Source organism: Rhagoletis zephyria, unplaced genomic scaffold (assembly GCF_001687245.7).
Source record: "Rhagoletis zephyria isolate East Lansing unplaced genomic scaffold, Rhagoletis_zephyria_1.1 Rzeph_scaffold_01234, whole genome shotgun sequence".
Lineage (NCBI taxonomy): Eukaryota > Metazoa > Arthropoda > Insecta > Diptera > Tephritidae > Rhagoletis > Rhagoletis zephyria.
Window position 1 is genome coordinate 40,445 of NW_016158318.1, and position 16,018 is coordinate 56,462.

Here is a 16,018-nt window from a genome sequence, read left to right on the forward strand (position 1 = left end):
AACTAGAAGAATTCTCGCTTAAGAATTGTAATCTGCATTACCTGCGACTGCCAATATACAAATGACATAGACAAACAGTGTTTTTGCATAACGTACGCGACATTAGAATACTATCAGAAGCAAATCAAAAAATTACCGTTATTCGAGCTCTAACTTCTCCTTTTTCTCATTTTTATAGTTAGTTGTTATTGCAAATTTGATTTTAAGATGTAATTATAATGTTTCAAATCTCTTAATTTAGTTAATAGGAAAGAGAAAATAGTTCATTTCATTAGAGAAAAGTGAGTCGAAGAGACATTCAGTTTTACTCTTCCATTTTTGAGTTTTAAAATTCCAATAAGCTGAAATACTTCTATAATATAAAAATTCGAGTATTTTTCTCTTATTAATTCGTCTTAAAAACCCTTTACAGTTGTTTTTATTTTTTCAGTCCTGGTTGACATTGTCATGGAAACACCCATATGAAATCAAGCCCATACTCATGGAGAAAATTGGGGCTATTTGAAAAGGGGACGTGAGGCCTACAAACGTGCCGACTTTTAGCTATCTTTGAATGTATTTATTATTCTTCTGTAGGTGTGTTTGTGAGTGAAATCCCTCTAAATGGTTGTACGGATTTTAACGAAATTTTTTGTGTGTGTGAGTGGGTCTCTAGATGGTTAAGTTTCGCAATTTAATCCGCCAGTTGGCGCTGTAGTTGCGTTATTACTAAAAATCTTATTTATGATCCGATATTTTAAATATGTATTGCTAATGGTAAGAGCAATACTATTGCAAAAACGTGCTGCCAAGTGGCGCTGGAGTCGAGTTATTACTAACGAGTACGAGCAGCGCTGTCTTCGGCTATGCCGAAGGCTTCATACCTTTCATGAACATCTGAAAATTTTACTTTAACAGATTACTGCATTTGAAACAATCTATGTATTCACAGCATACATAGATAGAGGAGATACATATATAAAAAATCATATCTAAACAATCAGAGATATGGAAGATATCGGTATGTAAACCGGTAACACAATTTAATGGGTTTAGCTTCCTACATAGAGAAGATATATCGCAAAAACTGGTATCTGAACAATCAAGGGTATAAGAGATAAAGCTTATACAGCATAGATTTTGAGGATTTTCTCAGTAGACTCTGTATTATTATTTATAAAATAGATTACGAAATTTATCGATTTTAGCCAAATAAAAGAGTTTTTTAGTAAAACTCCATATCTGAACAATCAGTTGTATGGAGGCTATAGGTAAGCCACTCGATCTTCGCCATTTTCACTGTAAGTATTTTTTTGATAATGGGTGGAAATATTGCGAAATTTCGTGTTCCCAGCTGCAAAGATAGAGGAGTTATAACAGAAAATCGCATATCTAAACAATCAGTTGTATGGGAGCTACATATATGTAAAAGTGACCCGATCTTTGTTATTTTCACTGTAAGTATTCTGTTAATAATGGGCGAAAACGGTGCGAATTTTCATGTTCCTAGCTGCATAAATGGAGAAGTTACGGCAAAAAATCTCATATCTGAACAATCAGTTGTATGGAGGCTATAGGTTATAGCAACCCGATCTAAGCCATTTTCACTGAAAGTATTCTTTTGATAATGAGTGACAACAGTACAAAATTTCATGTTCTTAGGGAGCTATAGGTTATAGTGACCCGATCTTTGTAATTGTCACTCTGAGTATTCTGTTGATAATGGGTGGAAGTATTGCAAAATTTCAATTTCCTACCTGCATAAATGGAGAAGTTATAACGAAAAATCTCATAACTGAACAATCAGTTGTATGAGAGCCATATGTTATAGTGGTCCGATTCTTCCGGTTCCGACAAATGATTAATATCTCAAAAACTGAGAGACTAGATTGCATACAAACAGACGGCCAGACAGACAGACAGACAGACAGGCAGACAGACAGAGAGACAGACAGACGGACAGACAGACAGACAGACGAACAGACAGACAGACAGACGAACAGACAGACAGACAGACGAACAGACAGACAGACAGACGAACAGACAGACAGGCGGACATCGCTAAATCGACTCAGCTCGACGTTCTGATCATTTAAGTATACATTTTAATGGGTATATCTCTTCTTATTCTGGTACTTACAAACATCGGACCAAAGTTATAATACTATTTCATGCTCATGAAAGGTATAAAAATAGCCAAGTGAGAAAAGGTGTCGTAAAGGTAAGATGAAATCGACCTGTTGCACCAATGAGTATATCGAACTCTCCTGTGTTACGATTGGCCCAATGGATGTGATTTTCCAATATTATTATGCGTTCAACCTTTTAAGGTATTTCGTCTGAAATAAGTATATGTATATTGCATTTCTGTAGACAACGATTCGCACCCATTTTTAAATTGCCACCAACTATACTGTAAAGCTTCTAGGACATTCACTATAGAACCGGGTTGTTGTTGTAGCGGCTACAACAACCCCGCCCAGATCGGTTGATATCTCAGCCGTTGTCGTCGAGTTCCACTAACGGCAGCCCCAAGAAGCGTGCAGCCTCTATGGGGTCGGTCCACATGGACGACGCCGTTAGGGTTGTGGGGTTTTCCGGGCATGCGAAGAGATGTTTCGAGTCGTGAGGGGTCTCTCCGCATGCCGGACATTCATTCGTCACATCCGCGTTTAGCCTACTCAGGTAAGAGTTTAGCCTGCTGCAGTAGCCAGAGCGAAGTTGGGCTATTGTTGTTCTAGTCTCCCGAAGCAGATGGAGCTCCGTCGCGTCAATGTCCGGTGTTTGTGTGCCTAGAACGGCATTCACACGTCTAGAGTCTACATAACTCGAGACTGAGTCCCTGTGAATGCCGTTCAGGGCCTGTCGGTATGCTGACGGGTCCAGAGGCTGCTAAATGAACCTCTGGACTTCCTCCGTCAGTTCATATAGATGCCTCCTGACGTGCCTTGGCGTAGGCTCCTCTGCAAGCAGCTGTTTGTTTGGGTGGTCACATCTGTGGCTCCCAACCAGAAACTGCTTGCAGAGCATCGTGCTATGCTCCCTAATTGGGAGCATTTTCACCTCGTCATGGAGGTGGTGTTCTGGTGACATCAGGAGGCATCCGGTCGCTGTCCTGAGTGCTGTGTTTTGTACTGTCTGTCTTCATCCACTGCGTCCTACTAGTCTCCGGCGACCACACTGGTGCTGCGTAGTATAAAACCGGCCGGCCTATTGCCTGGTATGTTGCCAGCAACGTTTCTTTGTCTTTGTCCCAGGTACTGCTGGCTAGCGACTTGAGGACTTTGTTGCGGCTCTGTACTTTGTTGACAATAGTGGTTGCGTGCGCAGAGAAGGAGAGCAGGCTGTCGAATGTTACTCCGAGTATTTTGGGGTTATTCACCGTCGGAATTGGTGTATCATCGACGTGAAGGTGGTGAACAAGGTCGCAGAGGATTTCGTAGGGGAGAGGGCTAGACACTTTGCAGTGAAGAAGCGAGAAAGGTCAGAGAGATATCCTTTACTTTCGAACACAGGTCATCAATTCCATTCCCAGTCGCCATGATCGAACAATCGTCGGCGTAGGAGACAATCGAGACTCCCTCTGGTGGTTGAGGGAGCTTTGAAATATAAAAGTTAAACAGTAGCGGGGAAAGGACACCACCCTGTGGAACCCCCTGTTTTATTTTTCTAAGTTTGCTCGATTTGTCTCTAAACATTACCGACGAGTGTCGACCACTCAGATAATTTGCCGACCACCGTTTTAGCCTCTGTGGGAGAGAGAAAGCCTCTATATCTACTAGTAGCGTGGAATGGCTGACAGTGTCAAAAGCCTTTGACAGGTCCAACGCTACTAGAATCGTTCTCTCACAGGGACGGTTACAGTTAAGGCCACGAGTTATCTGAGTGTTTATGGCGTTAAGTGCTGTTGTTGTACTGTGCACTTTACGGAAACTGATGCTGATGCTTCGCTGGGGTCAGGTGGTTCGTGAAATACGTGGTATATTGGCCAAACCGACTTCAAATTCGGATTCTGCGGGTCGAAATACATTACCATAGGTAGGTCCGGTGAAATGCACGTCACACTAATTTTTTTTTTTTTGTGCAGGTATTATTTTTATTTCGATTTGAATCGATTCAAAATCGATTTTTTTTTTATTTCAATCTGGCATCTCGAGTACCATATATGTAATACTTTTATATTGGCAGTATGTACAAGTGCAGTCAGCAAACATTACAGTATAGATGTATAAAAAAGGAAAAGGAAAGCCGAGTAATCGTATGTAAAAAATGCCACTTGAATTCAAGACAAATCGCACTGGCGGAACGTTGAAAGAAAATGACAGGGAATTTTTAGTTTACGTTTAATTTCATGATTTTATAGTCAAAATTCCTGAAGTGGGCCACTTAATTAGTACTGGTCGAGATATTTATGATTATTCTTAATCTTTTTATAGAATTTATAATATATGTATATGAAGATTCTAAATATTTTTTTGGAAAATTTTAATTTTTTTATGAGTTATTGTTTAAACAATTTTTAAGTATCTACTCAGAAAAAGATTGTTTTCTAGCGATCTTCTGAATCCGGCTGAAATTTGTTATGAGTAATAAATAATAATCAAGCTTTCGAACTAAAAAATCGGTCACTAATTCTTTTAATACGTCAACAATTTAAAAAAAATACAAATAAAAAGAAAAAGAAAGTCTTCCCAATATATTCCAGAACTTTTATCCCAAAATTCAGATTCCTTGTTTTCTGATGAGTATTTTAAAATAAAAAGGGAAACTTTCATATGTTCAGAAGTTATGCTACTTTTTCTCCAGATGTTCCGCATACACGACCACGTGGCGCGCTTCTTACAGCATAATACCGTGCGAATGAGTTTGTGAATACGTGCAAGTTTTTGTTATAATTTTTTGAAAAAACCTTAGGTAAAGTCTCCCTGCCCACATGATTAACATGGGCTAAGAAATAGTATTTCGCATTTTCTGACAAATATTTAAGTTTGCGTTATGTCGCCTTTGAAGATCGTGCGCGATATGCAAATAAGTGAGTTACGTTATATGAATAAACATATATGTACAAATGATTTGCGCGGTTAAGAACAAATTTTGATTTTTTATTAGCTCCGGTTTTCATAACAGTTCCTGTAACTTGTTTTTTTTTTTTATTCAGAAAATATTGTACATATTATCATTCTTCTTCTTCTTCTTATTTGGCGCTGTAACCGCCTAAGCGATTTTGGCCGAGTCCAAAAGAGCACGCCAGTCATTTCTCTTCTGTGCTAACTGACACTACACATTCATATACACACATATGCACACATATGCACATAGATACATACATACATAAAATGTGAAGTTACATAAAAAAGATGCTTTTATTATTGCACTCGTTTTTACTAACTTTTTAAAAAGAGGTGCGTATGTTGTCTCGAATTCGATTTGCTATGGAAAGATAAGCTTTGTTCTTCCCCTCTCCTGACGGCTTTCAAAATGGGATTCATTTGCGTTCAAATCTTCCACTCTGTAGTAAATGCAAATGTTGTGGAGTGCTCAAACAACGTTTATAATTATGTATCCACTTAAATTTTATTTTTAAATTACAGTGATGCTAGGTATATTTAGTTATTTTAAAATATTTACAAACTAACTTCATATGCTGCTATAGTTTGGTGGCAAATATTTCTTTGTTTTGTTTCGATTTCACACATTCCTAGGCAAACAGCTGATTTCGAAAGATGTTTTCTCTCTTCCTCTTCTTCTTTCGTTTCGATAGTAACGCAGAATACCTAAGTTCGATTCCAGCGGAGCGGAATGCGGGAACGTAATCGAAATGCAGAATAGGGCTGATTTATTCATATAACGTAACTCACTTATTTGCATATCGCACACGATCTTCAAAGGTGACATAACTCAAAACTACACGTTTGTCAGAAAATGCGAAAAACTATTTCTTAGCCCATGTTAATCATGTGGCAAGGGAGACTTTACCTAAGGTTTTTTCAAAAAGTTATAACAAAAATATAATTTTATTTCGTATAGCAGAATTTTTTTTGACAACTTATTTGTTAGTTAACCCTTTCGGTACATCTTTTTAGATTCGGGCTTTAAAAATCCGATTTTTTATTAAATGATCCTTAATACTTAATATAATAACATTCAATTTAATTTTTTTCCAAAATGTGATTCTAAAGTGTTTTTTAGAATGATGCCATATGGCATCATTTGTACTAACCGGTGTAAAAAATACGCAAAGATTTTTTAATATGGTATTTTATTTTATTTAAATTGAATTAAATAACACTACGAAAATTTAATAAAACAAGTTGGAACAGGCATCGATTTAAAAATTCATTTAAAAAATTTACCATTAACAATTTACCAGGACAAATATATCGTTATTTGCTGGTGCGGATTTCAGCTCCTTCAAATATTATTGATGCCATATGGCATCATACAAATTTAAAAATATATCACGCGTTTATTTGCACTTTTTTAATCAAATTACAAGTTCTAGCAATATTTGACACTATTTTGGACTATAGCATCTTTATTTGTTTTTAATTTATTGGGTAATTTGGTAAAATATAGTATTTTAATGCAGACCTTTCTAAGCAGAAGAAAATCGATATTTTAGTAAAGTTTTAAAATTGAAATTTTTCATCTGCTAAGGTAAAAATTGTATTGTACCGTATTAAAATATAGTTTATAAAACTTCCCATTACAGCGTTGCATATAAAAATATAATTTCAGATAAGCTCAATTAAATCTGTGACTATTCAGAGAAGCATGACGTCATATGGCATCAAAATAGCGAAAGCGACTGCAAATAGTTTTATACAAAATTAGAAACGACAAATAATACTTTCATAAAAATGTAAGTACATACATAGATTTAAAAAGCTGCTTACATACAAAAGTTTTATGAAAATGTCACATTACACAACTGTTTAAATCTACGTTATTTTTTTATAAGGCCGTAAACATTTCGTTACATCGTCAATTACCATATTCTATTTTTACTCTCAATTTCGCTCACCAGCGCCGCAAACGATATCAACTAGTAGGCTAACAACCAGAATTGAAATTAAATACGCAAGTAATAGCAAGTACATCAAGTATTTACTCTCTCAACGCCAAGTAGTGTATTTATGCGGAAAAAGAGTAACAATGCGTTGTGAGTAGTGTACAATGCAAAGAGTACTTATTGAACGAAAAGCGGCAAATACACTTGCGCTGGCCTTTAGTAGATAATGAGCTCTATATTATAGTTTATAGTTGATAATAAAAAAAATTGCGAAAAAAATTTTAAATTTACAAAATTGCGAATATTATGTTAATATCACTACAATTTCGAGAGTCAATATAGTTATTTATTCCTTTTTAACTGAATAGTGAGTAAATTTTTACTCGGTGAAAAATGGAGATATATGTTTGAGTTAAACATTCAAAAAATTAAAAATTGCTAATCATTTTAAAAATTTCCAAATCAGTTTTTTTTTAATTTTCAGGTAGCTTTAAAATAAAATTTTAATACTTCTTCATGAAGTTTCAGTTTGTATAAGTAAACATCGTCAACAAAGGGGCATAACCACCCCAGATAAAAATAGTCCCCTTCAAATTTATTTTCAAACGCTACTGAGATACGTCAAATTCGCTTGAATGAATTTGTCACATATATTCACCGATACTAATACATGGAAAACCTACGCATGCGCAAAACGTACATTTGGCTCGAAACTATCTCTTTTTTATTGCTGAATCCAAACACATTGCGCAGGTAGGTTACTGCCAAAATAGAAGTATTAAATATATGTCTAGTACACATCAGACCAATGGATAATGTCAAGACCGAGGAGCCTATCTACATAAAAAACAAATATTTTGGAATATCAGAAAGAATCTATAAAAAATAAATGTGATCTTTTACTAAAAAGTTCATTGCGCGTGCGTGATGATGCATACGTGCATATAGCATATAGTAGTAGAAAACTAAAAGGGCGTGCCTCGGGCTATTACCGATTCGATTCTAGTAACGCATTTTAAGGTACACCTAAACTACTCTGGCCCTCAAGGCCTCAGTTCATTTTCAGCAAAATGTCGAACGTGAACGTTGAATTATAAGTTGCAGGAATACGCATTTCGCGTAAGCTACTTAAGCTAAAAACTAAAGAAGAAGAGACAAAGTTACACACATATCAGCGTCTCTTTAGTTTAGAGACAAAAATTAATTTATACGGTGGTAAAGGCTTCCGGCAGTTCGTAAGACGCCCCCCGAATATGGAACTTCATGCAAGGTACACTGCAAGAGGATCCAGTATTATGGTATGGGGATGTTTCTCATATCATGGTGTGGGGCCAACATATTGAATAAAAATTATGATGGACCAGAGTAACGTAAAAAAACGAAGGATGTTATGATTCCATTCGCCGAAGAGAAATGCCACACAAATTTAGGTTTTTATTATATACTACTATTTTGCTGCTCGCAGAAATTTCCATGAAAATACATCTTACGTAAATTAATTTTTTTAGTGTTTATTTAAATAAAACTCTTTTGATCCTACATTTGGATATGAAATTGTCCTTCAGTTTTCCAATAAAATGAAAGCAACTATTATCTTCGTTTTCTAGTAATTTTAGAAAATGTTAACCGTAAGTGCACACTACTATTTTAGTGGTCGCAGCTGTGTATGTATATGCATACATACATAGTTGAATGATCATCTCTGTATTTTTGGTTTATTACATTGAGGCAAATATACACTAAGGGCAGGATAAAAAAAAAGTGGGCAGTATACCCGTACATGCCATGTAATTAAAAGTTCTCATAAAATGGCGAAGCACGCACTGTATGTACTTTAATCGAAAGAAAAACTAAAAATTTTACACCAATGTTCTGCACGAAAACATGCGGTAAAATTAATGAAAATTGATTAATGAAATAAACATATAAATTATAAACACACATACATATTGTTTCAGCGAACACACAGCGAACACACACACGCACTTGTATATTGCACTCCCGCCCAAAACCAAGTGCAGCGAATAAATACACGCACTTGTGCTTAAAAATAATTCGTTCGTTTTCATTGGGTATGCATTTTTTAATGCACTTCTCAACTGCCGCAGAACAAAACCTACTAAAGTAGTTAATTGCTGGCACTCCAAATCATACTCAACAAACTTGCTTGATGCATCACAACTCTCTCGGAGTTGTCTCACGGGGCTGTGTCAGGGATGATAAATGAGTTTGGTAATTTTTGTACCAAATGGACAAAAAGAATGTACTAAATCAGCCGAAAAAGTACCAAAATTTAAAAGACCGGACAGACATATGTATATGGGTAATTTCCAAACAAAGTGTTCATGGCAGGTATTTTATATATTTTTTTAAAGATTGATAATCTTGTCCTCTAAAATCGTTTACTGACGCGAATACGAAACTGCTTTCAGGCTCCTCAAAAATTAATTTTTGGGCTTATTTTTGCATTTTTGTAAAATATTTTCCAGAATGTAACATTTGCATATTACTTTTAAACTCATTTATCACATAAGCCAATGTTGGAGGTTTTTTCCGCCTCCTTTAAGACATTAACGTGACGTTTTTCTCGGGAGGCTGGTTTTTTGTTTAATCTTTCTTCAGCAACAACTTCCCATATGTGCCATTTGAACACTTTTGGAGAAACAAGCGAATTAAATAAAAAATCCTTTTCCACCTAAAAGTGACCTTCTAGAAATATTTCACTTTTTTTCTAAAAGTCTAATTTCACGAAAATATAAAATCAAGGAAATCATTGAAACCCCTGAAGCAATAAATAGGCATTGGTTANTATCATGGTGTGGGGCCAACATATTGAATAAAAATTATGATGGACCAGAGTAACGTAAAAAAACGAAGGATGTTATGATTCCATTCGCCGAAGAGAAATGCCACACAAATTTAGGTTTTTATTATATACTACTATTTTGCTGCTCGCAGAAATTTCCATGAAAATACATCTTACGTAAATTAATTTTTTTAGTGTTTATTTAAATAAAACTCTTTTGATCCTACATTTGGATATGAAATTGTCCTTCAGTTTTCCAATAAAATGAAAGCAACTATTATCTTCGTTTTCTAGTAATTTTAGAAAATGTTAACCGTAAGTGCACACTACTATTTTAGTGGTCGCAGCTGTGTATGTATATGCATACATACATAGTTGAATGATCATCTCTGTATTTTTGGTTTATTACATTGAGGCAAATATACACTAAGGGCAGGATAAAAAAAAAGTGGGCAGTATACCCGTACATGCCATGTAATTAAAAGTTCTCATAAAATGGCGAAGCACGCACTGTATGTACTTTAATCGAAAGAAAAACTAAAAATTTTACACCAATGTTCTGCACGAAAACATGCGGTAAAATTAATGAAAATTGATTAATGAAATAAACATATAAATTATAAACACACATACATATTGTTTCAGCGAACACACAGCGAACACACACACGCACTTGTATATTGCACTCCCGCCCAAAACCAAGTGCAGCGAATAAATACACGCACTTGTGCTTAAAAATAATTCGTTCGTTCTTCATTGGGTATGCATTTTTTAATGCACTTCTCAACTGCCGCAGAACAAAACCTACTAAAGTAGTTAATTGCTGGCACTCCAAATCATGCTCAACANCCATTTGAACACTTTTGGAGAAACAAGCGAATTAAATAAAAAATCCTTTTCCACCTAAAAGTGACCTTCTAGAAATATTTCACTTTTTTCTAAAAGTCTAATTTCACGAAAATATAAAATCAAGGAAATCATTGAAACCCCTGAAGCAATAAATAGGCATTGGTTATCTTATTTTTAGTGTTTTTTGTATAAAAAAAACTGGGTGATTTTCCGGAAATATTAAGCCTTACTCGTTAATATTAAATACCTTTTTATTGGTTGGGTCAGTGTGTACTGCACCAAAAATCTGGAAAAGTTTCGTCCGTGGACTTGGATGCGTAACGTTATATGTACTTGTACATATGCATAGTTTAAAAAGGTTCCATTACACCCAATAATTCAAGTTAATCAACAAAACCATCCAAGTATGTTTATTAAGTGCGAGTAACACAAAGAAAAGTTGCTTATATTATAGCAACAACTTTTTGATGATTTTAAAAAGTCTTTCGTTTTTAATAAACACCATGCATTTACCTGTATAAAGTAGGAAAAAGATGACTGCATTTTTATCGACAAGTCGTATTTCTACATAATTTGTCGTAATGCTGTATTTTGAAAAAATTGTATCAAAAATGTCGATGTAGACCAATGTACTTTTGGGATCCAAAATGTATCAAAAAAGTACAATTGTACCATCAATTTCATCACTGGGCTCTGTATTGCCTTTGGCATACAGAGGTTGTACAAGAGCTACCATTAGCCACAGCGCCTACCCAATTTTCTAACTTAAATAAATAACCGGTGCTAAGGACTCTGCATGACTTACAACCATGCAGAGGTGGTAACTGATGGTTATCATTGGCCCCGACGCCTACCCAAAACATTTTTGCTTTAATAAATTTGTATGCAAATACATTCATCCTGGTCCTGTCCTCTCACTGAGTTATTCGCATATGTATACGCGATATGACTACGGTGACCATTTTGAATGTTTTCATATTTTACGAGGTTAACCGGAATCGGTCTATTAACAAGTAATTTTTAAGCAAAAAACACAACGGACGGAGGAGTAAGCCAAATTAGTATGGCACCACCACGGAGCTTTCTGATAAAAAAAGAGTTATCAAAATTCATTGACGTGGTCCAAAGTTATGCGGTAACATATCCGACAAAGGCACGACCTTCACCCATCTGTTTAATATGGATGATCGTTTTTTTATGTAATTTAACGTGTTAATAAATATTTTACGAGTGGGTTTGCAGAAAAAAATCCTGGCCAGGATATTTTTAATCAAATATTCAAAATATATTTTTATTTCTTTAATTCTATAATCATTTTTTTAATGAACAAATTATATACCAATCGAAAGTATTAAGCCTGTAAAACGTGAAAACGTTGGATTGTCTATTTTTTTTTGGCCTACCTATCGGGTTGGCAGGTATGAACGGGTAGGTAATATTAGTAATTTTCACTCATCTGTTTAACACATTCTATAGAATTGAAAGCATAACTGGTTGGTATATATATAATTTGTTCTTTAAACAAATGAGTGCAAAATTTAAAAAATTATAATAATTTTTTAATATTTAATTTAAAATATCCTGACCAGGATTTTTTCAGCCAACGCACTCCCGAAATATTTCCTAACACGTTAAATTTCTTACAAAGTAGATTTCATCCACTAAACAGATGGATGAAGGTCTTTGCACTTGTGCTTAAAAATAATTCGTTCGTTTTCATTGGGTATGCATTTTTTAATGCACTTCTCAACTGCCGCAGATGGATGAAGGTCTTGCCTTTGTCGGATCTCCTACTAATACATAAAAAAAAATATTCCGACGAATTGTTAACCTTCTCCTTTATGTGAAGTCGGTTAAAAAATGCTAAAGATAAAATATGGGGCNGCCTTTGTCGGATCTCCTACTAATACATAAAAAAAAATATTCCGACGAATTGTTAACCCTCTCCTTTATGTGAAGTCGGTTAAAAAATGCTAAAGATAAAATATGGGGCTTGTAGCCACATATAATGCATCAGCTGTCACAGTTGATTAAGGCCCATTTTTAACTTCGGAGTTACAGTATGGTGACTAATGCTGGCAAAAATACGTCCAAAAGAAAAATGTAAAGGGCGCTTATCACGGTGGCCTTTCCCTCCAACCACTGCAAAGCTCCTAACGCTCTCTGGGTCCTTCTTTCACATTTTTCCTGCCTACTTTGATAACAAGTTTTCGACAAGAGTCCCCGTTATGAGCGAATGCTGAAATGGAAAAAGCTAGACACTAGTCCCATTTCAATCCGTTCCCACGACAGTCGGGTCTACGTAACCGGAACGACCCAGATTTATATCTGGTCAAGGACTGTTACTCCAGCAACACTCCCCAAAAACCCTTTGGGGAACTTGTATGCTGCTACAACAACAACAACATTCCAGGACATATATATAAAATAATACTTAATTAAACAATTACATAAAGAGCCCATCTCAGGGACTGAAGCGAAGCTAACGGAAATACGCATACAGAGGTGATAATCGTATAAAAATGTTTAGTTTCTCTTGAGCGAATGTAATTTTCTGCTTTTCTTAACGATAGCAATTAGCAAAGCATTTTTCTCAAATGTGAGATAGTGCAAAAATCCGTCCGCAAACAAAATTATTAAAAATCAACGCGTTTTTTTAGCCGCTTGAAACTTGCATTTCATTAGACTGAACAGTTTGCAATTTTGATGAAGATTTGTTCAAATTTATTCTATAATTATATATGGTTTTGGTTAAAGCTTGGATTGGATAGAAAAATAACAACAAAAAACTTCACTTGAAAAACATTGTGAATATCAAAAAAAATCAACGCACGGTCACTTGCTTGAGTCACTGTATTTATCTAGAATGTAAAGCTAATTCATTATCCATAGAACGATAATGGAAAATGATCATATGGTGAGCACTTAAATTTTTTGTACTTACATCTCTTATTTCCTTAATTTTTTGACCTCCTTTGCCAATAACGCATCCAGCGAGACTCTGATGAATCAGCAGGCGTACATCAACCTCATCATCGCGCTACAATAAATATATTCAAATTAGTCAAATTGTATCTAATAAATCATTGCTCTCTTCATACCTCTTCGAAGTATTTCAGCATTTCGGATACAATCTGCAATGTTGACTCCAGATCCGATGATATCAAAATGGTGCTGTTAGTAAACCAGAAAAACGATAACATTTTACTATAAAGTATATTTAATTTTATCATAATAAGGTTTCATTTCTATAAAAGTCGCGCGCCTTTCAGGAGTCCACTTTTGACAAGACTGGCCGGAGTTGGGTAAGAGTGCCATTACTTTTCAAACAATCGCTGAATATAAACATCATGTGTTCATTCATAGTCATTGGTAATCTGACACAAACTTCTACTAAATTCAACTATCGACACTGGGTTAATATTAACAAAAAGTCTGTTATATTTGTAAGCGGTTAGTAAATTTCACAAGCACTATATGTTTTCGAACAGGGTTTTCGATCATTTTCCAAAATAAGTTAGATGGAATGAGTACATAGAATGATTTAGTTATATAAAAATAATTTACTCAATAAGATGTTAACATTTTAAAGGTAGATAGCATTTAAGGAAGCATCAAAAGGTGTGTGTGTGTGTGTGTGTGTGTGTAAGGGCGCGGATGCTATGACTTTTTTATTGACTCTTTTACATGCTTGCCTCAAATTAGCTTTATATACATACATATATCGTCGTTTAAAGTACAAAACCGCGTATCAACAAAATGCAAAACCGCGTATCAAGATAATGCCAAACCGCGTGTGTGAGGCTGCATAAATTATTTTCTAGAGAGTAAAAATGGTTCAAAATGGTTCTCTTTTTTATCAAGCAATCGCATTTCTGGCTAGCATATTTTAGGACGAACGGATAAGGATTAGGCCAAGAGTTTGTGTGCGCAAATCCAATTTTTGGCAGCCAATGTTAGTTACGCGGTTTTGCAGAATGACGTAACGCGGTTTTGTACTTTAAACGACGATATACATATATTATATTAGAGTGGTTAAAAAAATTTTTTTTTTGGAAATTCATAACAAAAATTACTGGATTTGTTCGAAACCCGGCACTCGAGTTTTTTTGGTCGCCGATTACGAATCTGAAGTAAATTTTTTTTAATTCAAAATGGCGGATCCAATATCAAAACGTTGATACTGAACGTATTAAGCATTGTCAAGGGTTGAAACTCGTTTCCAGTGGGTTTCTGAGCTTGCTGATTATGAATCTGATGTCAGTTTTTCAAAATTCAAAATGGAGGATCCAAAAAGGCGACCAACTTAAAAAAAAAATATTTGTTTGAAACTCTTGGCGGTCATTTTGAATTTTGATAATCTGATCATTAATTAAAACATCAGCGTTTTTATAAAAAACCGTCCAGCGGAACCTCTAAAAAAACTTTTTTTTTTTTTCAAAATAAAGAAATACGTGTCTCTTTTTTTTATCACAAATAACAATATTCTGATGTAGCGTTTATGAATTTCCAAAAACAAAGTTTTTATGAACCACTCTAATATATATATATGAGCAGTATACGTATCGAAAAAGTAAAATCAATTTGTTTCAATCTACTTTCGACAAGAACTATAAAAGTGGCAGCAATATGAACATGTTTTTTCTCGGCACCGTGTAAAAACAGACAAAACCAATTTCTCCTTGTAACTTTTTTATTTAATTGTAAATTTTTACGTATTGTAGCCATTATGATGGTAATAAAAGCATTCGAACGTTTCCATGGGCAGTCGATCTACGAAACTGAAACGGCCCAGGCTTATTTATTGCCAAGAATGTAACCTCATTATTCCCCAAAACACTTTGTTTCACAGTAAACAAAATTATTATATGTAAAATATAAAAATTAGAAAACGGCACCTTGTACTGAACAATTAATTTCATTAAAATACTTTCGAAAATTGTTGTTTATGGCCAAAAATGTCATAACTTAACCTTTAACTGTGGAGGTGGTGGTAAAATTTACCCCCCTTTAAATTTTTTTGAATTACTCTCCTATGTTGCGCTCCAGCAACTTGATTTTCTCAGTATCTTCTCATTTCATTGTCGTTATTGATCAGTTATGTTTTTGCTGTGGAAGGTGTAGCGTGGGCGGAGAAATGCTGATGCTGGTGTAAAAATTACCACTCCTCAACGTTTATGCAACTTTTTCTTTCATGGAATGTTGACCTGTATTTTTTACAATAACATTTTTTTAATATGATCTCTTTTATTTCTTTAAATATATATATTTGGCTGTGAAAAGATGCCCCTTAAGCTTTAGATTAATTTTTATTTTACACTTTTTTTATAAGTTTTCTATGTGATGCTTTCGTTCTTGTGAATAATAAAAGC

At 34.8% G+C, this 16,018-nt stretch overlaps 1 protein-coding gene across 3 annotated transcripts in view; it reads right to left on the bottom strand.

Moving 5' to 3' along the window:
- HnRNP-K (Heterogeneous nuclear ribonucleoprotein K) overlaps positions 1-16,018 on the bottom strand; it is a 106,609-nt gene that overhangs the window by 27,162 nt on the left and 63,429 nt on the right. For all 3 annotated transcript variants that reach the window (XM_017616625.1, XM_017616622.1, XM_017616623.1), the window contains 2 exons: positions 13,748-13,820; positions 13,591-13,686 (listed from right to left, as the gene is read on the bottom strand). In XM_017616625.1, the coding sequence (XP_017472114.1) occupies positions 13,591-13,686; positions 13,748-13,820 (169 nt within the window). The remainder of the gene's footprint in view (positions 1-13,590; positions 13,687-13,747; positions 13,821-16,018) is intronic.